The sequence below is a fragment of the Pleurodeles waltl genome, chromosome 6, assembly GCF_031143425.1.
Source record: "Pleurodeles waltl isolate 20211129_DDA chromosome 6, aPleWal1.hap1.20221129, whole genome shotgun sequence".
NCBI classification, from domain to species: Eukaryota; Metazoa; Chordata; class Amphibia; order Caudata; family Salamandridae; genus Pleurodeles; species Pleurodeles waltl.
In genome coordinates, this window is record NC_090445.1 from 180,312,592 (window position 1) to 180,335,475 (window position 22,884).

The 22,884-nt window shown below is 46.0% G+C and overlaps 1 protein-coding gene across 2 annotated transcripts in view; it reads left to right on the plus strand.

Moving 5' to 3' along the window:
* Nucleotides 1-22,884, plus strand: part of NBR1 (NBR1 autophagy cargo receptor) — a 751,844-nt gene that overhangs the window by 64,182 nt on the left and 664,778 nt on the right. For both annotated transcript variants that reach the window (XM_069237768.1, XM_069237769.1), the window contains exons 3-4: nt 17,306-17,368; nt 18,636-18,654. In XM_069237768.1, coding sequence (XP_069093869.1) covers nt 17,306-17,368; nt 18,636-18,654 — 82 coding nt within the window. The remainder of the gene's footprint in view (nt 1-17,305; nt 17,369-18,635; nt 18,655-22,884) is intronic.

Sequence of the window (22,884 nt, forward strand, 5' to 3'; positions counted from 1 at the left end):
AGAAATAGATGTGTCTTTGTGAATGGCAACCTGAACAGTGGATTGTGCTTTGGAAATCTTAAGTATAACCACCAGTGGTCTTTCTAGTCCGAAAGTTATGTGTTTGATAGGTTACGTTATGTCTCACCAAATGAATGACAAAAACTGTATATAAGATTATATGACCAACAAAACTGTTTCCTATGAGAAAAGGAGGTACAACGGATATTTGTTCACTTTTTCAGGTCGAGCGCGCAAGCACTTTGACCTGTTGTAAGTATTGTGGGCTTTTAACCACACTCACCTCACGCCCATCACTTCAATTTGTTCCTGGGCTTGCCTTTCAAAAATCCCTTGATGACATTTGTAAATGCTTTACGTTTGTCCCGCCTTGGGGTGGTTTTGATACCACCTTGCAGACTGACCCTGTTGCATGGATAATTGCATGATTGCCGATATACTTCAGCCTTCGCATCGAGCTCCATGGCAGCCATGGCACTCACAGCTCCAACAGCGCAAACTCGATTGGACTTCTGATGAAAAACAACTATTGGTCTGGAAGGAGAATTGATACAACTGTAAAATATGCAATTTTTACTTTGACTTCGTGCCTTGCCTTGTAGGAATGTACCCTCTTTTTGACCTGAGATGAAAGTTTAACAGGTCCCGCTGTCAAAACCTGAAGTGTTTGCTGTGGCTACAGAGCTGCAGCCAAGCCACAGCAAACGGCTATTTCCAGGGGGTGGGCACCCCAAGACATAGCAATAGCAGATTCTGGAAGGTGGCAGTCCCCAGGGTAATCTGTGGCTCCATGAGGGGGTGGCATGGCTCCCCTACAATGTTAAGATAGCCGGGGGGTAACCCCCTTTACATTATTAAGTATGTGACTGGGGTGGGTGGTGGTCACCGGGGCGCGACCCCCTTTTCTTTTTTATTAATGTTGCCCTGGGTCAGAAGGGTGGCAGCGCGGCCAACCTGAGAATAAATTATAAATATTTTGCCGGGGGGGGGGGGAATTGGTTTGGATGGCACAGGCCCCCCGCATATTATTTCTTAAACGCCCCAGTGTGGAGGTCCCTGGGGGAGCGGGAGGGGACCAAGCACGGGCCTCCCTGCATATACCTTATAAGCCCTGGGCAGGTGGTGGTCCCCAGGCCCACCCCCTTCCCCCAAATTCTCTAAAATTGCCCCCAGCACTTGGCCCACCCGGAGGGGTTTATGATAACGAAGTGCAGGAGACTGCGCTTTGTTTTTAATTTTTTGCTTTTACAGTGGAGCCGCGGATCCAACCATAAAAATAAAGAAATAATGCTTTTTAGCCCTGGGGTGGTTTCTTTGGGAGCCGAACGCCAGAGCTAAGGAATCAGGGTGTTCTTACCCTGGCCCCTTTTGTATTTTTTATTATTTTTCTTCTGGGACTCTGCTTTAGCCGAGTCCCAAGATAGCTGAAAACACCACTTTTGTGTGTCATAAGCCAATCAGATTTCAGCATGAAATTGGGAGGGGTTAACGAATCCTTTACATCCCTATATATAATCAAATTTGGATTTTCCTAAATTTCTCAGAAACTACTCAACTGATTTACACCAAATAACAAAAAGGGCTCTTTCTGGACCAAGAAATACCTTTCTGCCAAATTTGGTGTAATTCCATTCAGTGTTTTTTGCGCTATCGCTGTTAAATTTTTTCCTATGGGAATTAACATTGGAAACAATCTAAATTTCACCCCAGCTTGAGGGATCACCCTAAAACTTTCCGGACAGCCGCTCATGTGACTGCCAAATTGTTTGGGAAACTTTTGTGAAGATTCGTCAAGCAGCGCCAAAGATACAGGCAAGCAAAAAACAGCTTTTTCTATAGAAACTAGGTCCTAACTATAACTACCTAGGTAATATATGTATGTGTGTATATATATATATATATATATATATATATATATCTATAGATATAAATTTATCATTGAAACTAGCTTCAACCTTGACTGGTACATTCTGGGACTGGGCGAAATTTGCAATAAACCTGCATAACTAGAGTACTTTCAGGGAGTTCAAGTTATGCTTTTTACTTTCAAATCCTGAGGTTAAGCCATTTTGCGTAGTTAAAAACCATTTGCGTAAATTTTTTTTTTACTACAAACACGTCATTAGCTGTAAAAATTGGTATAAACGCACAGGAACAAAAGAATGCGAGTGGCTTTCATGAACTTTTATGTAAGCGCGTGTTGGTGCCAAAAAAGTGATGCTAAGCTGCATCTTCCACTTAAATATTTTGCACAATGAAAGACATGGATTTCATATGATTACACATTTCATGCACTTTTTTCGAAATTCTGTGTATTTACATTGATGCCAAAAGCAAATTAAACACCCCCCCAGTACATTCATGTCTGGCCCCTGTGACAGATGAAAATTGAAACCTGATTAGATTACAGAGAAAATGGGGTACAGTGCAAGCCAAACACCTTTCCCATATTGGTGATTGAAGACTGAGGATCGATAGGGTCGGCGACTAAGTAGTATTTATTCGCAGTTCTGTTCTCCTCATCAAAGTCCATAGTGCATAAGGATGAGTCCATATCCCACAAACAACTATGTTGATATTTAGGAAAAATTAATGCACATTGCTAGCCTGTCTGCCGAACCGGCACCCAGCATCTGGAAACTCCTGTTTGTATTAGCAAGAAGGTCACCAAAGCTGTTTTTCACACCCTAGTGCTACTCAAATCAGCCAAAAGCTGTCATAATTGCAAACCTGTAACTGCTTTCTTTAAGGGTCTGGTTTTCAATAGTGTTCCATCCTTTATAATTTTGATGTACGTGGATTTTTGTTAAAAATGACTATGTATTAGTAATTTTTAGATCAAGAATAGCAGTGAACAAGTGCTGTTTTTCTGACCTGTGGTAATGTTTTTGTGAAGTTTACCCATGCTCACCCCATGCCCATCACTTTCATTCGTTCCTGGACATGCCTTTCAAAAATACCTTGATGTCATTTGTAAATGCTTCACATTTGTCCCGCCTTGAGGCTGGTTTGTTAGGCCTTGCAGACTCACCTATTGCATGGATAATTGCACGATTGCCAATATACTTGAGCGTGGGCAAACTACTTTTTCCTTTTGTCCCCCTTCACGCTTCATGACAGCCGTGGTGCTAACAGCGCAAACTCAATCAGCGGTATTGGACCGCTCTTAATTGTTTTATTTGTATCTCCCATTCGCGCTCAATGGCAGCAATAGCGCTCAGAGTGCAAACTCGATCAGTGGTATTGGAGCGCTCGTCACATTGTTCACACTGTCACTTAATCGGAGTCATTCCAATTTTGCTTTAGGCTCTCTCCTTTGTGCTCCATAGCTTTAAAAAAACACTTATAATTTGTAAATGTTTTAGGTTAAAAACAAAGAAATCCTCAAAGTGGCTCTTCTGACACAGCGGGAAAGATAATACTACAATATTCACTGCACTTTAGAATCTCGCCCCATAAAGCTGTGCAGGGCATTACTTTTACAAAACATTTTGGCCATAACTCAGCCTGTGGTGATCCACTGACAAAGGGACCACCTTCAAAATATTCACAACAATGTGCTGTTTCTGACGACATCATCCTGGGTCCTCACACTAGGTTAGTGGGGACCCCAAAATAATAACCCCCCTCCTACCATTCAGTTTCTTCTTAAGTGATCTCATGACTGGAACTCTTGATTTGCAGCTGGGCATAGTTTATGTTTTAAGGGTCTTGTTTGTAATATCATTGTAATAGGCCTGCTAGCCCTGAAAATATGTAATGTATTACACCCTCTAGGGGCTATATATAGGGTTACACTGCTTTACTTTCTGTCATTTTCTTTTCATGTGGTTATGCCCTCTAGGGACTATCTATATGGTTACATACTCATGTTTCTTCCAAATGTTATGTTTTGTTTATTGTGGTGTTCTCTAGGGGCTGTTCTGAGCATTACAGTTAACATACTAAAACGTTTGTGGCACAAAAACTCGCCCCATAATGCTTTGCAGGGCATTACTTTTGTAATACATTTCTGCTCATAACTCAGCATGTGGTGGTCCTAATAGAACGGGACCACCTTCAAAACGTTCACCACAATGTGCTCTTTCTGTCTAGATAATCTCTGGGTCCCCACACTAGGTTAGTGGGGACCCCAAAATAATAACCCCTCAAACAATTCAGTGTCTTTTTAAGCTCTCTTATGGCTGGAATGTTTGTTTTACTGCTGGGAATAGTTTATTTTGTAAGGGCCTTGTTTGAAAGATTATTCCAATAGGCTTGTCAGCCGTTTGGTTATTTGCAGGGTTACTGGAATTATGTGGCAAGAAAAGTCCTGTATGTATTTACACCACCAATAGCTCTAACTCAAGCAGTTATGAGACCAATTGCATTGTAAATGCTTCTTTATAATATTTTTGAGGTAAAATAAATGTAAAAATAAATGCAAAATTTAATACAAAGTGTATCATTGCTGAATCTTGAAATTTGCAAGGTTGAAATGAGTGATTAGTTCTCTTTTTGTTTATGCAAATAAATTGTTGCGCCCCACAAACTCATTCCTTAGTGTTTGTTGGAGGAAAAACGTATGTAGTTCTTGGCCCTGCTTCTCTCTTCCCATTAAGTCCAGCACGCAAGCGCTTTGACCTGTTTTAAGTATTGTGGGCTTTTCACCATGCCTATCTCACGCCCATCACTTTCATTGGTTCCTGGGCTTGCCTTTCAAAAATCCTGTGATGTAAATGCTGAATGCTTTACGTTTGTCCCGCCTTGAGGCTGTTTTTGTCACACCTTGCAGACTGCCCCTGCTACATGGATTATTGCATGATTGCTGATGTACTTCAGGGTTGGCAAACTATTTTTTTTCTTTTGTGTCTCCCCTTGGTGCTGCATGGCTGCCATATCGCTCAGCGCGAACAGGCACAACCGCATGAACTCGATTGGCGGTTTTGGTGCGCTGGTCGCATTGTTCACAGTTACCTAATCAGACTCATTTCTTGTGGCTCTCCCCTTAAAACACTTAGGGGGTTATTACAACTTTGGAGGAGGTGGGACTCATAATACGGCTGGTGGTATATCCGTCACTTTACCGTCACTTTTGGGACGGATTAACACCTCCTCCAAAGTTGTAATAACCCCCTTAATATTGGTAAATGTTTTAGCTAAAAAAGAAATCCTCAAAGCGAAAGCAGCTCTTCCGGCACAGCGGGAGAGCCGATACTACAATATTCACTGCACTCAGGAAATTCACCCCATAATGCTTTGCAGGGCATTACTTTTACAAAACATTTGTGCTCGTAACTCAGCCTGTGGTAGTCCTAGAACAATGGGACCCCCACTAAAATGTTCACAACAACATGCTCTTTCTTTTTACAACATCTCTGGGTCCCCACACTTGGTTAGTGGGGACAGCAAAATAATAACCCCTCCCTCCATTCATTGTCTTTTTAAGCATTATCATGGCTCGAACCTTTGTTTTACAGCTGGCAGTAGCTTGTGTTTTAACCCCTCGGATGCCTTGGACGCAACGGTTACCTCCTGTGCAGCATGGCTTGGGAGCACAGGACGTAAACGTTACATCCAAGTAGGGGCCCTCAGGGGAAGCTCTAGTACTCCCTCCCCCCCAGGGGCCTCGCACCCCCCTCCCCTGGGCAGGGATTGAAGGGGACTCGCTTCCCCTTCCACCCCTCCCGACCCTCCTGTGGTGTCTGATGATGTCATCGTCCAGTCGCACGCTGACATCATCAGAGGCCTGCTTTTGCATTTCTCCTACGATTACGTGGAGTGGCCGAGAAAGGCATCAAAGGACAGGAAAGGCCTTTCCTTTCCTTTGATGTCTTTCTCAGCATTTCTGCTGCTCGATCGCGATGCCGCTACACACCAGGGATAATTTTTTTTGTATATATATATATATTTGGGGAGTGACCCATTATGCAAGGGTCGCTCCCCAGGAGGGGGGGGGGGGCAACATTACTTTAAGGCCATTTCTGCCCCCCTTGGGGGCAGATCGGCCTATTTTTATTAGGCAAATCTGCCCCAGCACTAGACACCAGGGAATTTGTTTTTTTTTAAAATATTATTGAATGAGGGGAGCGGCCCCTTGGGCAAGGGCTGCTCCTCGGGGTGGCAAAATATTTTTCGTCCTTTTCTGACCCCCCATAAGGCAGATCGGCCTATTATAATTAGGCTGATCTGCCCCCAGGGCGGGGGGGGGGGGGGCAAAAGCAGCTAGACACTAGGGATAAAAAAAAAATTGTTTGTTTATTTATTTTTTTATATGTGAGGAGCGACCCCTTAGGCAAGGGTCACTCCCCATGGGTCAGAATTACTCGTAGGGCATTTCTGCCCCCCTCGGGAGCAGATTGGCCTATTTTTATTAGGCCAGTATGCCCCCAAGGGGGGCAGAAGCCCCTAGAAACCAGAGATTCTTTTTTTATTGTTTATTTATGCATAAGATAAACACATACAACTATGTACTACATTATAGCATAGTGCTTTGGGGGGGAATATCAGTCCAATCGCACATTCTATGCCAATAACAGGTTAAAGGCTCCAGATCCAAGTCCACACATCTGCTCTATCCGAGCGTGCATAAAGAGATAAGGCATCAGTGATATTAGATTAGGGCGACCCACCCAACATGACTTCCACAAGCAGACCGATAGAGCAGTGCCCACCTTACAGAGACAGTGCAGTACATTGTAACTCATTAACCAACAACAGTACACTGTAAGTATAGTAGGCATCGACAGACCAGTGGATAGCGCTTCTAATGACCGTCATTCATCCAGTGCAACAGGCAGATAGGGCCGGTGCACCAGAGGGGGATCACAGCAGCATCCCAGAACGACACAGGAGCCAGGGGGAGGGAGTGAGGGGGTCACTCAAGGCAACTCTCCTCGTGTATCAAGAATGGGAGCGCTCCTTCCCATGATCACCAAAACACACATCCATGCCTCAGGAACCTTCGAACCCAGTACTCTAAGGCTCGACCACGACCAGGGCTCAACAAGCAGACGCATCAGTCAAAGGACCCTCTCCCTCGTTCTCCTGCACGCCAGTCAACTCATTAATCATGACATGCCAGAGCTCCAAATGCCGGTCAGCATGCTCATCCAATCAAACCCTCCGCAAGCGACATTCCTCTGCGGTAGCCCATTCAGCTAAATCACTCAGCCAGGTAACATGCAGTGGGGGTGTGGGCTGGCCCAACGGACCGCAATGCGTCTTTTCGCCAATAAAAGCCCCAACTGTGCAAATCTATATTCCATTTTACGACCCTTTTTTAAGGACTGGGATCAGGCCCAGCAGGCAGTTCTTCATCGTCACCTGCACTCACAGCTGTCACCTCCCTCAGCATCTTCACCACTTGATGCCAATAAGGTTGGATAGAGACACAGACCCACGCCATGTGTTCAAATGAAGCCGATTGCTCTCCACAACGGTTACAACTGTCCGGCTTTGAGGGAAATATTCTATTTAAGCGTTGAGGTGTCACGTATGCTCTATGTAAGTAATAGAAGTGTGTCCACATTAAACCTAGCATTACTAGTCGCATCTCGCACCAGAGAACAGGCCCTACTCTACTCCCCATCTGTGAGCACCATTCCAAGACTAGTATCCCATCGGTCTCTAATCCCCTGAGTGCCAGTCAGTCTGTCACCCATGAGAGCTTTGTAAGTTCGGGATAGCAGACCACGGTCACCTCCAGGATCAAGTATTAACGCCAGGAGGCGAGATTCAACTGGCTCATCCGGAAAAGATGTCCAAATACCTCTGACCGTCTGCGAGACATTCGCATATTGTAAGAACTGCCTTGGACCTATTCCAAACAAGGATTCTGCCTCATCCCTCGTAATGTACGTGCCGTTATGAAACAAGTCACCAGCATTATTGCAACCCCCTTCACGCCAGTGTGCAAAATCCATTACCTCAGCAGCCTTAGCAAAGGGTCGGACCCACCACAGGGGAAGCAGGCGCGCATATGGGGCCTTGCGCAGGACCCGCACCACTGCCCTCTCCCAAGCTTTCGACACCTGCTCCACCAGATAGGGAGTGCCTTGCGGAATCCCAGAGCTGCCCATTAGTATATGCGGGAGGCACTCCACACAGACAGAATCAGCTAACAATTCCTTTTCCCAATTGGGTGCATCCTCACACCACTGGGCTGTGTACTGTTGCAACCCGGGTAAGAAGTATAAGTCTGGCAGTCCCAAGCCACCATCAGCCAGGTCCAATTTCAAAACTTCCATGCGGACTCAACATCTTTTGCCCACCCAGACTAAGGATAAGAGCAATTTATCAAGCTGTCAGAATATCGAAAGAGGGAGCTCACAAGAGTGAATTCTGCATAACATATAGGCAGTGGGGCGGCAAGATAATTTTGCTGAGTGCGATTCTATCTATAACTGATAGTGGGAGAGAGGTCCAAAACTGAACAGAGGCACAGAGGCCTTCCAGTACTCTTCCCATGTTTAAATTGAATTGCAATTGCGGCGAGTGCGCAACCCGGATGCCTAAATATGAAAAGGACTCAGTCTCCCAGGATAGGCCCAATTGGGGCAACTCCGATGCCTCTATCCCCAACAGACCTGCCATCGGGAATAACACAGTTTTGTGTCTGTTAACGCGGAGGCCCGACACCTGCCCAAAATTATCCATCATTCCCAACAAGAGGGGGACCCCCCGTTCAGGTTCTGTGACGTACACTAGAGCATCATCTGCATACAATGAAATGATGTGCGTTCTCGTCCCCACACGGATGCCCCATCTATCCAAGCCAGTCCGTAATTGAATAGCTAGAGCTTCCATAGCCAACGCGAACAGCAGTGGCGCCAAGGGGCAACCATGCTGTGTGCTGTATTCGATAATAAAGAAATCTGACACAATCGCCCCCGTACGCACTCTCGCCCGGGGTGCTGAGTACAAAAGATGCACCCAGGATAAGAAGACAGGACCAATGCCCATCCTGCGCATCACCTCCCATAGGTAGTCCCAGGACAAGGTGTTGAACGCTTTCTCCATATCTAGTGCCACTAGCGATGTGGGAAATGCAGAGCCGTGAGTCTCGTGAAGTATATGCGATAAGCGACGTATATTCATATGAGTCCCCCTCCCCGGCATAAAACCGCATTGATCTCCCTGCACTAAATGTGTCACCGCTCGACTCAAACGAGAGGCCAAAACTTTAGCTAGTAATTTAACAACAACATTCAGCATGGATAACAGCCTATTCGAGCCCGGGTCATCAACCTCCCTTCCTGGCTTTGGTAGCATAACTATCAAAGCTTCTCGCATATGCTCCGATAGCAGACCCTCACTTCGCGCCTCATGGAGTATTTCCAACAATCGTGGAAGAAGCACAGCAGAATATGTACGATAAAATTCGACTTGTAGCCCGTCCGGACCAGGCGCTTTCTCGGTCGCCACACAACTCAATGCCTCTCCCAGGTCTTCCAATGTAACCTCTCCCTCCAATTGCTCCACCTGGGCTGCCGTAAGGCGAGGCAACCGGAGATCATCCAAGTACTCCTGAATCTGGGTCTCACCCACTGTCCAAGGTGAGGTATAGATAACTCGCAAATGCTCACACAGGTGCGCATTCACCCTCAACTGCCCTACAATCCTTTCCCCAGAAGAGTCGCGGAGCATCTGGATAATGGGGATGGACCTCTCTTGCCGGAGAAGCCAAGCCAGCATATGCCCGGAGCGGTCTCCTTCCCGGAATAGCCGCTGCCTATAATTCCGATGGACATAATTCTCTAGTCTATCCCAGAGGTCCACAATTCTACCTCGCACCTCAAGGCAATCCGCCTCCAAAGCGTCGCCACTATCAACCTGGCGCTGTATGGCTGCCAACACTTCCTCCTGCCGTGTGAGCTCCCGGTGCAGACGCTCCCAGATTCCATATGTTTTTTTAAGGCTTTCCCCTCTAATAACTACTTTCAGAGCCTCCCGTTCTAAGCCTCGAGTCCCTGCCGTACTCCAGTTTGTATGAAAGTATCCAACTAGCACATCCTGGAAATCTTTTTTGTTTTCCGGATCTCCTAGTAAGTCTGGACGCAATCGCCACAGAGGGATCGCAGGCCTGGGCAAGTGCGTTTCACACTCCAGAAGGAGGGGGCATGGTCTGACAAAAAACGGGCCTGGTAAACAACTCGGTGAACGTCCAGGGAGCCATCATTGGCTAGGAGAAATCTATCCAAACGGCTGTAAGCCCCATGGGTGAGTGTGTAACACGAAAGTACTCTAGACGAGGGGTACATTTCTCTCCACACATCTACAAAGTGGAGATTCCTCATAACGTTCCGCAGTTTGGCAGCCATATGCGTTTTCGTATTCATCTTCGGGGAGTCCCTATCAAGCGCTCCATCGAGGATGCAAATAAAGTCACCAGCCCACAGGATAGTTATCCCAGTATAAGATATTAATTTCTGTTGGAGTTAATGATAGAACCCCGCATCATCAGTGTTAGGGGTGTAGATATTCAACAGACAGATCTCACGGCTATGTAGTGTGCCGTGCAGAAATATGTAACGCTCCTGCACATCTGCTTTTAGGCTTTGTAATATAAAGGGAGTGCCAGGGGCCACCCAGACAGAAACCCCTCTAGCGTAGTAGGAATAGGTAGCCGAATATAGCTGCCCCCTCCACTTATTCTGCACTTTTTGCTCTTCATTTCACAAAGGAGTCTCCTGTAGGAGAGCAATATTTACGGCAAGCCGCCTAAGATACGTATGTACTCTATAGCGCTTCACAAAGGAGTTTAACCCCTTAATGTTCCACGTAACTATGCGTGTCAAGGTCCCCACCATAGTCTAATTCCACCCACACACCCCACCACATCTCCGGGCCGTCCCCCACCTCCACCCACATGCAGCCCCCACAACACAATCCCCCGGTTCAGCGCTTGCGCACCCAGGTAAGTCGATGCCCCTAAGCAGAAGAACACCCACAGTGCTTACAGTGTCAAAATACAGAACTCCAACTCAAACAAGAACCCACATAAAAGTTACCCATCCCACCCCGGGTAAACACCTCCCACAACTAGTGTCTGCCCAATCATGTGTGTATCCCGCTATCACTTCTATAATCCAGAAGTTGGGGGCGATCGCCATTCCCGCTCGATAGCTAGATTCAGGCCCAGACTGCACTGCAACACTCCGCCCCACGCCAGTCGTCCGGCCCTCACATACACTGTACCCACAAATATAACCAACAACAACAGGGGGGGTTTGCTCAGTTCCACCACTCCACAGCATCCCCCGGAACAATCATCAACCCGGACCCCCATCACTTCTCATCCAAAGGCAGCAACAAAGAGGAGAGGGGAGGGTCAGAGAGAGGAGGAGGATTCAACAGTGGGAAGTCCTCAAAGAATCATCCAAAACCAAAGTACGTGGCTCCAACCACAACGGAAGGGCCAATTAAGTATTCAGGTGTCCTCAGGTCCCACTTCCGGAGACAGTCTGCCTGCAACACAGTGGGACCCAGAGCGAGAGGACGCCTCTGATATGACAGTTTGAACCAACAGTTTAGCCTCCTCTCGCTCCTGTCTCCGACGGTCAAAACCCAGGGTGCTGTCCGAACGAACAATCACTCGGCTTCCTCTGCCGGCGCGGTGGCGTCTGGTGCTCCTGCGGGCTGCAGTATGCACCTCTGCTGTCCCCCGGGTCTCCAGTCACTCTCTCCAACCAGGGAGTCCGGCGTTTCTGCCACATCGTTCTGCTCCAACCAGTCCCAAGCCGCTTCAGGAGATTAAAAAATAAAGCGAGCGACCCGCATTGAGACCTTTCAACTTGGCTGGATACAGCAGCAGATACACCATCCTGGTGTAGTCAGGTGAAAAAACGGATGGTGTGATTTTTAAATGTAGGATCTCCATGTTTGCGCACCTCCTGCAAAATTACATCACGGTCTCTATAGTTAAGGACCTTGGCTATAATCGTTTGTGGAGGGGCTCCCGGCTGCGGCGGCGCTGCTAAGGCCCTGTGCGCACATTTCACCACAAATACAGCCGATAAGGCGGCTCCAGGCAACGTTTTACGGATCCAGTCTTCCAGGAAAGCTTCAACATTCGCCCCCTCCACCCCTTTGGGAAAGCCCACTATACTGAGGTTACACCGCCTCGCCCTACCTTCCGCATCTTCAACCCTTGCTTCCAGTTTGTGTGTTTTAGCTTCCGGGATGGCCATGGAGGCCTTCACCGTGTCCATCTCAGACTGCAGGCACGTCACTTGTTTCTCAGTGGCCACCGAGCGTTCCGCCACCACTCGTAGATCCGCTCGTAGCAGGTTGGCATCAACCGATATGGCTGCAATCTGAGTTTGCATTGCATGCCGTGAGGACTCAATGGTAGCCAGGATTTGCGCCCCGGTGGGTTCCGCTCCCTTTTCCAAGGCGCTTGAGGGATCTTTTTGTAAACCCGCACCTGAACTTTGCGCTGTGTACTGGTCCATTCGAGTTTGCCACATACCCTTATGCGTTCTATCCTTGCCCATGGTACCCACCTGATGAAGCGTCAGTTACGAAGGAACACACCTAATGCCAGGCTAAATCCTTCCAGGCGCAAGGCAGGCAATCGCGCTCCGTATCCTCGCCACCCAACACCGCTCAGTCTTTAAACCCTCACAGTAGTGGGGTGCCGGCACATGTAGGAGCAGCGCAAGCGTCGCACTCGATCCAACGTACCCAATTCACAGCTTGCAAATCTCGCACTCCAGAGCTGGACAACCTAGGATCACTAGTCAGATCACCATTGTAGGGGAATACCTCCTCAAAAACCAGTCCAGCGGTGATTCCAGCTGCCTCTGTATGCCCAATGCAGCGCTGTAAGCCCCAAAGGTCCAATGCCTGAGCGCCCCCCACAGGCGGCAAGCAACCACACTCCACCACTGCCCAAACCACCGCACAGGCCTCCAATCCAGCGGGGAGGCCCAACTCCAGCTCTGCATCCACTCTCAGGGGGGGGCTGGTGGGATTGTGGTGCCAAAGTCCAATCAATACCTCATCTTGAGGGGGCCCCCTTTCAGGATCATCCTCATCAAAATCGTGCTGCTCCACTGCCTCATACGGACGTTTTTTGCTGCATTTCACATTGCACCCGCGATCGCGCCCGCCATCGTGGGGTCAGGCGCTTTTCCCACGCGCTCCCCTGCTGCCCGATTTCGGCGTTTGGCTCCTTTTTATATTTTCTCCCCTGCTGCTCCCCGCGTCCTCACCTCCGCTCCAGAGGACTCCAGGACCCACCCGCCTGGTCAGCGGGCGTCCGGGGTGACAGGATCATGTAGGATTAATTAGCCGGGGTTGGGAGCACTCGCCTAGTGCTGCCGATCGGCCTTCTTGCCGGCCACGCCCCAGAAAGTCTACTAGAAGCCAGGGAATAAAAAATAAAAAATAGAAAAGTGTGGTGGTGAATACCAACCAGTATGGGCATGGTTATGCCCCCACCCTAACTGAAGGGGGTAACAGTCTTTCAGCTCTCCCCCCCACACACTAAAACATCTTATCCCATGGCAAGCAAGAGGACATTTAATTATTTTGGGTTTTGGTTTTACATTTGGGCCATGAGAGCTTGGCTAACTCTCAAAATCGTCCCATTTGGAATGGTGAGGGCTGCACTTTTTGGACTTCGGGCCGCTGCCATGTAGAAAAATCCACAATACCTAGACACATCTGAAAACTAAACATCTGAGTGAGTCCAGGGTGGTGTGCTTCACATGCACCCCGCACCATTTTCTTACCCACAATGCCCTGCAAACCGCCAACTTTGCTGGAAATTACACATTTTTCCCACATTTTTGTGATGGAACCTTCTGTAATCTGCAGGAATCCACATATTTCCTACCACCCAGCATTGTCTCATCTATACCAATAAAAATTCTTCCTCACTTGTCAGTCTAAAATTTTTTTTTTCCTAACTGCCCTTTTGGACCCGCTTTGTTTCCCTCTCAATTTCAACATGTTTTTGGCTCTTCCCTGTCACAGGCACTTGCCTCACATACACAAATGAGGTATCATTTTTACCGGGAGACTGAGGGGAACGTTGGGTGTTAGGAAATTTGACCCGGTGCGGTGATCCCACACAGAAATGTGGGGAAAATGTGATTTTTTTTTTTTCCAGCTAAATTTGAGGTTTGCTGAGGATTCTGGGTAAGAAAACACTGGGATCCACGCAAGTCACACCTCCCTGGACCCCCTCAGGTGTCTAGTTTTCAGAAATGTCTGGGTTTGGTAGATTTCCCTGTATGGCTGCTGAGCCCAGGACCAAAAATGAAGGTGCCCCCCTACTGCAAAAACAGGTCGTTTTGTACTTGATCATTTTGATGTGTCCACATAGTGTTTTGGGGCATTTCCTTTCCCGGGCACTAAGCCTACCCACACAAGTGAGGCACCATTTTTATCGGGAGACGCTGGGTGGAAGGACATTTGTGGCTCCTCTCACATTCCAGAACCTTCTGTGACCGAAATGTGAGGAAAAAGTTTTTTTGGGGCCAAATTTTGAGGTTTGCAAAGGATTCTGGGTAACAGAATGTGGTGAGAGCCCCACAAGTCACCCCATCTTGGATTCCCCTAGGTGTCTAGTTTTAAAAAATGCACAGGTTTGGTAGGTTTCCTTGGGTGCCAGCTGAGCTGGAGGCCAAAATCCACAGCTAGGCACTTTCCAAAAAACAGCTCTGTTTTCTTTGGGAAAATGTGATGTGTCCACGGTGTGTTTTGGGGCATTTCCTGTCGCGGGCGCTAGGCCTACCCACACAAGTGAGGTACCATTTTTATCGGGAGACGTAAGGGAACACTGGGTGGAAGGATATTTGTAGCTCCTCTCAGATTCCAGAACTTTCTGTCACCAAAATGTGGGGGGAAAGTGTTTTTTTGACCAAATTTTGAGGTTTGCAATGGACTCTGGGTAACAGAACCTGGTGAGAGACCCACAAGTCACCCCATCTTGGATTCCCCTAGGTGTCTAGTTTTCAAAAATGCACAAGTTTGGTAGGTTTCCCTAGATGGCAGCTGAGCTAGAGGCCAAAATCTGCAGCTAGGCACATTGCAAAAAAACACGTCAGATTTCAGTGTAAAAATGTGATGTGTCTGTTGCGTTTTCTGTCGCTAGGCATTAGGCCTACTTACGTAAATGAGGTACCATTTTTATCGGGAGACTTGGGGGAACACAGAATAGCAAAACAAGTGTTATTGCCCCTTGTCTTTCTCTACATTTTTTCCTTCCAAATGTGAGACAATGTGTAAAAAAGACATCTATTTGAGAAATGCCCTGTAATTCACATGCTAGTATGGGCACCCCGGAATTCAGAGATGTGCAAATAACCACTGCTTCTCAACACCTTATCTTGTGCCCATTTTGGAAATACAAAGGTTTCCTTGATACCTATTTTTTCAGTCTTTATATTTCACCAAATGAATTGTTGTATACCCGGTATAGAATGAAAATCCATTGCAAGGTGCAGCTCATAGGCTCTGGGTACCTAGGATTCTTGATGAACCTACAAGCCCTATATATCCGCGCAACCAGAAGAGCCCATCAGACGTACCGGTATATTGCTTTAAAAAATCTGACATCACAGGAAAAGGTTACAGAGTAAAACGTCAAGAACAATGGCTGTGTTTTTTCACCTCAATTTATTTTTTATTTTTTTATTTCATCTGTTATTTTCTGTAGGAACCCCTTGTAGGCTAGGGTCTACACAAATTACTCCTTGCTGAATTCAGAATTTTGCCTACTTTTCAGAAATGTTTAGCTTTCTAGGATCCAGCATTGGTTTCACATCCATTTCTGTCATTAACTGGAAGGATACTGAAAGCAAAAAAAAGAGTAAAAATGGAGTATGTACCAGTAAAATGCCAAAATTGTGTTGCCTGTTCCTGAAAGCTGGGAAGATTGTGATTTTAGCACTGCAAACCCTTTGTTGATGCCATTTTCAGGGGAAAAACCACAAGCCGCCTTCTGCAGCCTTTTTTTCCCACTTAAAAAAAAAAAAACATTTTTCTGTATTGTGGCTAATTTCTTGGTCTCCTTCACGGGAACCCACAAACTCTGGATACCTCTAGAATCCCTAGGATGTTGGAAAAAAGGACACAAATTTGGCGTGGGTAGCTAATGTGGACAAAAAGTTATGCGGACCTAAGTGCAAACTGCCCCAAATAACAAAAAAAGGGCCTTGCACCTGAGGGGAAAAGGCCTGGCAGCGAAGGGGTTAAGGGCCTTGTTTGTAATATCATTGCTATAGGCCTGCTACTCCTGAAAATGTGTAATGCACTATGCCCTCTTGGGGCTAAATACATGGTTACACTGCATTCTTTTTTGCCATTTTCTTTTTGTGTGGTTATGCCCTCTAGGGTCTAACTATATAATTATATGCCCATGTTTCTTTCAAATCCAAATTACATTGTGGTGTCCTCTAGGGCCTGTTCTAAGCATTACAATCATAACAACATACAAAAATATTCAGGGCACTGAAATTTGCCCCCTAATGCTTTGCAGGGCATTACTTTTACTGCACATGTTTTGCTCATAACTGAGCCTGTGGTGGTACTAGGACAATGGGACCACCTTCAAACCATTGACTACAATGTGCTCTTTCTGTCTACATCATCTCTGTGATAGTGGGGACTCCCAAAAAATTATCCCTACCATCATTCGTTATCTTTTTAGTCTCTTTCATGGTTGGAACTTTTTTTTTACAGATGGGAGAAGTTATGTTTGGGCCTTGTTTGTAATATCATTGCAGTAGGCCTGCTAGCCTTGACAATATGTAATGCACTATGCCCTCTAGGGGCTAAATATATGGTTATGCTGCACTACTTTCTCCCATTCTTTTTTCATGTGGTTATGCTTTCTAAGGGGTGACTGTATGGTTACATGACCATGTATCTTCCAAATGCTATTTTTATTGAGGTGTACTCTACGGGCTGTTCTGAGCATTGCAGTCAATGTACTATAATATCCTCTTGTATTTCTGTTTTGGCAAAGTTACTATCTTCCCCTTTACATGTTCTGCTCATGGCACTAAAGAAATGACTCATTACTGATTGATTCTGTAATGTCGATTACACAGCATGGCTCCTCGCAGGGCTCAGGCCAGTCCCATGACTTTTGGACATCTTAAAAGCTCTTTACCGTCCTATATATATTGTTTAAGACTGGTGATAGGTGTAGGCAGCATGCATGAAACCGTGGTCTCTTTATGTCCCCTATTCCTTATTTCAGATCTTTGTTCTACATTTTAAGGAGGTATTACGCTAATTTGAGCCTATCCTCGAGGTGCTAGATATGTATATTAAATAATCACATCCTTTCTTTTTTGTTCCCCAAAAGGTAAAGGTTTCGTTTGATCTGAAAAACATCCAGATAAAGTACGTGGACGAAGATAACGAAGAGGTATGTTAATCGTCGTTATCTGTTGGATTGTATGTACGTTTTGGATTGATGTTATAGTGAGTGTGGGAAGGGGGAGAAGGGCCTCATGTTGCCCAGTCTGGGGTATCGGGCGTTGTTTCTCAGTATTTTTAAGTTTATGTCAGTTCGAGGTTTGGAGTGAATTTGAAAATAAATGGTGGATTAAGAACGAAATAAATGTTTTGAGGCAAACAAAGCAGAGCAGACGTTTGAAATAACACATATTGTTAGAATTACTAGTTTGACAAAACTCAAGGAGTGTTCCTGGTTTTAGTCAAGCCACTAGATAGCCTTGTGAACCCAACTGTAGCGTCGTCTTTTTATTGCTGTGTTTCTAATTAATTATTTCTGAACCTCGAAGGTCTGCCATTGGCAGAGCTATAATCTACTTAAAACTAAATTATGGCACTGCATTTTTTATTAGCAGATACAAGTAAAATATTCATACATTTCAGGTCATACTGACCTGGCTCCTCGAGAGCATAGTTTCCATACTTCGAGGCAGTGATCTTGGCTACCTTCCTTTCTGAGAAGTACCATATTTATGGCACAACCACGTACTATTTAAATAATTCATTTTTATGGTAACCCTAATGGAAACTTTACGTTCTGAGCGTGAACTGCTAGTTGTTACTTAATAGAAATTAACAGAGCTGATATAAATAGGCATTCCTTTTTGTCACCAGCCAGTGTGTAGTAGATTTTTATTCCCATGTATATTCAGAATATATCCCAATACCCTGTCCATGAAAAAGATAAACATATTTCTCTTCTGCTCTTATTTTCTTCTTCACCTTGAGTCCGTTCTTGTGCGTGCTTTATCCAGTGCTTCATTTGTAAATAAAAAGGTGCCGGTGCCCAGAGCCCTCCTCTTAAACACGCGGCTGCTGCAATTAAATATGCGAACACAGAATACTGAAGCAGCGTAATCCTGAAGCCATCATGGGCCTCTTCAATCCATTTAAAGCCACTCCCTGCGCCTTCAACTCACACCTGCAGCTTTCTGCTTTCTCTCTTTGTGACGCTTTTTCGTTTTCTCTTCCTCAGTCTTTCCCAAACGTGTCATTTGCTCGCAGCAAATGCTTGAGGCAGAAGGCTAAGCACCGGCCCTCAAAAATAAGTGCCGGTGCTCAGCACCGGAAACAACAAGCACAAATTAAGCACTGGCTTTATCCATGTCTTCTGATGATGATGATCTATCTTCCTGGAGTAAAAACACTAATTAAATTTGCCTTTTACTCTTTTGCAGGTGTTTGTAAATAGCCAAGGTAAGTCGTTCATAAACTAAGGCTTGTACGTGTAAGTTGCATGTAGGTAACTAAGTTTGCTGCTGAAGCTTGTCTCTAAAGTTAATTATTTTTGTTTGTATAATGTGATTCTCTTGTAATTGGTTGATAACATGCCACCATTTACACGCTCGTCTGTGCTTAAAAAAACAAAAAAAACGAGAGAAAAAGTCCATAGCTGCATAGCCTGAGTCAGGAGTGCCGTATTAAGATTACCAGTAGGAGATTTAGCTACCTACTAGGGAGTGAGTCAACAGTTTTTGAGGAATCATGTTAGTTTTTTAACAGGAATCTGTGGATCCATGTTCTTGTCTTGATATATTCTTAGGCTGAGAGCTAGCGTTCTGTGCTTACCCGCCAGCTGCAATTATTCTGAAAGGCATCACAGATGGAGGCGCCTGCTTCAGAAATCCACAGAGCGGGTTTGGAACATCGTAGGAATAGAGTCAGACACAGCACAAGGCCAAGCAGTGAAAGGTTTCCCTGTCAGAACTGTACCAAAAAGGTACCAAAGTGGATCCAGAGTTTTTGTGAGAATAAAATTCCTAGACCAAAAGTAGGCAAGATGATGGAACTCCTCTTTGTTCCGCATGGTGTTCAAAGTCTGTGTTTGAGAGCCATAGCAGCAACGAGTGCAAGTCTCTACACATTACATTACAGGCATCCGTAAGTGTGCACTTTTATTTCCGGTGTGGGAAGTGCGGATCAGTAGGACTTCATTAATTGAGGTTCATTCTCATGACAAGAGGTTTTTAATCCCAGCCCAGAAGTGTCCTTTCTCACAGATGAGACATGAAATTGTGTGTCTGTATGGAAGGAGAGTGGAGCTAAACCCGATAACCTTCAAAGTTTACGACCACACTTCTATTCTGTTTCTGTATCTCATGTAACCACATTACGTACCACTGCTACTTTTACATTGACGTTTTTTTTTGTGGGAAGCATTTGAATACCTCTAACTCTTTTACAATTTGGCATACCTGTTATGACCCATGGTTATTTTGGATTTTTTTTTTTTTTTTGCTCTGCAGTTGTCTGGTTCTGTTCCTACGATATTCTGAGGCAGGCACCCCTATCTGTGCCCAGTATGACTAGGAGATCAGCACCTCAATGTATTCTGAATAGGTTATTTTTTTTCTTCTGAGAATTACTCTCAAATGTAGGTGGTAAGAGAGTTCCCGTCTTGACCGATGATGAATTGCTCCAGAATGAGGAAGTTGTCCTCTTGTAGTAACTACCATGATTTGCTCACTCAGTGACCACGCTGGTACTCAGTTTTTTTTACATAAATATGTCAGCTTCTATGCTGCACAAGCCTGGGGTTCCCTTCAGTATTGGTCCCTTCCTGCACACAAGATTATTCATCCACAACGTTGGATGACTTCTATCATGAAAGACGTGGACAATCGCCTCAAAAAACAGTTTGTGCTTTGTGTGGATCTGCAGCCTTGCCTCAACCTATTGTCTGTTTTCACGCAATTGTATATAAAAACTACCCCAAATACAGTTGGCACCAGTGCCGTAATGAAACTTGAGGGGGGGGCCTGCAAAGTACCTGGAGAGCCCCCTCCCCCCTGGACCCAGTCAGGGGCTTGACGCCCGTGCACAGTACTGTGCTGAGTGGGCCCCCTAGAGCTCAGGCCCCCTTACCCTGCACTGCAGGGGCCTTTCTTACACCACTATTGGCAACAAAGAACGACACTCCTAAAACAAGCATTTGCAATCCAATATATCTCACATTTGTAAGAGTTAGAGCTATTGGCGTTGTAAATGACAATGACTTTTACGTATGTGTTTTGGTTTGGAGTGTAGTTGATGTATGAACAAGAGACTCAGATGCAGCACTGTCTAGGACTAACAATGAGGAATTACCACTGGGAACAGAGAGACAGCTGCAGCACTGCCTAGAGGACTTAGAATGGAGGAGTTTCCGACCAGAACAGAGAAGCAGCTAGCAGCACTGTCTAGGGGACTAAGAATGAGGAAATTACACTTGGACCTGAGAAGCAGCTGCAGCATTGTCTGCAGGACAAAGCATGAGTAATTACCACTGGGAGCAGAGAAGCAGCCGCAGCATTGTTTACAGAACTAAGAGTGAGGAATTACCCCTGGGACCAGAGAAGAAGCTAGCAGCACTACTTGGAATGAGGAATTACCACTGGGACCAGAGAAGCAGATTTCCACATTGTCTTAGAGAACTTAGAATGAGGAATTACCGACAGGACCAGTGAAGCGGCTTGCAGCATTTTCTAGAGGACCTAGAATGAGGAATTACAAGTAGGACCAAAGAAGCAGCTGCATCATTGTCTACAGGACTAAGAATGAGGAATTACCACTGGGACCAGAGAAGCAGCTACAGCACTGTCTAGAGGACGTAAAATGAGGAATTACCACTGGGACCAGAGAAGGGGCAGTAGCATTGTCTACAGGACTAAGAATGAGGCATTACCACTGGGCTCAGAGAGGCAGCTGCAGCATTGTCTACAGGACTAAGAACGAGGAATTACCACGAGACCAGAGGAGCAACTGCAGCACAGTCTAGAGGACTTAGATTGAGGCATTACCACTGGGCCCAGAGAGGCAGCTGCAGCATTGTCTACAGGACTAAGAACGAGGAATTACCACGAGACCAGAGGAGCAACTGCAGCACAGTCTAGATGACTTAGATTGAGGCATTACCACTGGGCCCAGAGAGGCAGCTGCAGCATTGTCTACAGGACTAAGAACGAGGAATTACCACGAGACCAGAGGAGCAACTGCAGCACAGTCTAGAGGACTTAGATTGAGGCATTACCACTGGGCCCAGAGAGGCAGCTGCAGCATTGTCTACAGGACTAAGAACGAGGAATTACCACGAGACCAGAGGAGCAACTGCAGCACAGTCTAGAGGACTTAAAATGAGGAATTACCACTGGGACCAGAGAACCAGCTGCAGAATTGTCTACAGGACTAAGAATGAGGAATTACCACTGGTACCAGAGGAGCAACTGCAGCACAGTCTAGAGGACTTAGATTGAGGCATTACCACTGGGCCCAGAGAGGCAGCTGCAGCATTGTCTACAGGACTAAGAACGAGGAATTACCACGAGACCAGAGGAGCAACTGCAGCACAGTCTAGAGGACTTAAAATGAGGAATTACCACTGGGACCAGAGAACCAGCTGCAGAATTGTCTACAGGACTAAGAATGAGGAATTACCACTGGTACCAGAGGAGCAACTGCAGCACAGTCTAGAGGACTTAGATTGAGGCATTACCACTGGGCCCAGAGAGGCAGCTGCAGCATTGTCTACTGGACTAAGAACGAGGAATTACCACGAGACCAGAGGAGCAACTGCAGCACAGTCTAGAGGACTTAAAATGAGGAATTACCACTGGGACCAGAGAAGCAGCTGTAGAATTGTCTACAGGACTATGAATGTGGAATTACCACTGGTACCAGAGGAGCAACTGCAGCACAGTCTAGAGGACTTAGATTGAGGCATTACCACTGGGCCCAGAAAGGCAGCTGCAGCATTGTCTACAGGACTAAGAACGAGGAATTACCACGAGACCAGAGGAGCAACTGCAGCACAGTCTAGAGGACTTAAAATGAGGAATTACCACTGGGACCAGAGAAGCAGCTGTTGAAAGTGCCCCTATGGTAGGTTTACGTTCCAGCAGTTCATATCAGCTGAGGTAGAGAAGGGTCAATGATCTGTCAGTTAGGAAATTGTATAGGTGTAGAAAGTTAAAACTTTGCCTATCTATTCCTGCCGTATAGAGGAAATAAAGTCTCTTACCCCACCATACAGGTAGTTAAGTGAGTACTAGTATTCATGTGATTTGCCACTTTTTAAACCCAGGAAGCTGTGATTTGAAGTCTGATGCAGCAAAAGAGAAAATTCAGACCATTGCACTGGAATAATTTGGATCCCAAATCCCTCCTTCCCCCAAACCTCACCGCACTCCAGCACTGCAAGGTGTTTGATTATTCTTTATAGTTTTCTGGAGATTTTCTGGGAGGACGACTCAGAATCAGGAGAAGCAGTGAGATCAACTGCAAATAAGCTTTAGGTCATAGTTTATTTGCATACCTCAATCTAAACCCTCATTTCAAAACCCAGTACCCTTGCACTCTTGTGTATCTGAGAAGACACAGACAGCAAATGAAGTATTAGAGGACAGGAGAAACGTTGGTACTGAAAGCAGATGAAAGAAAACCTAACACAGC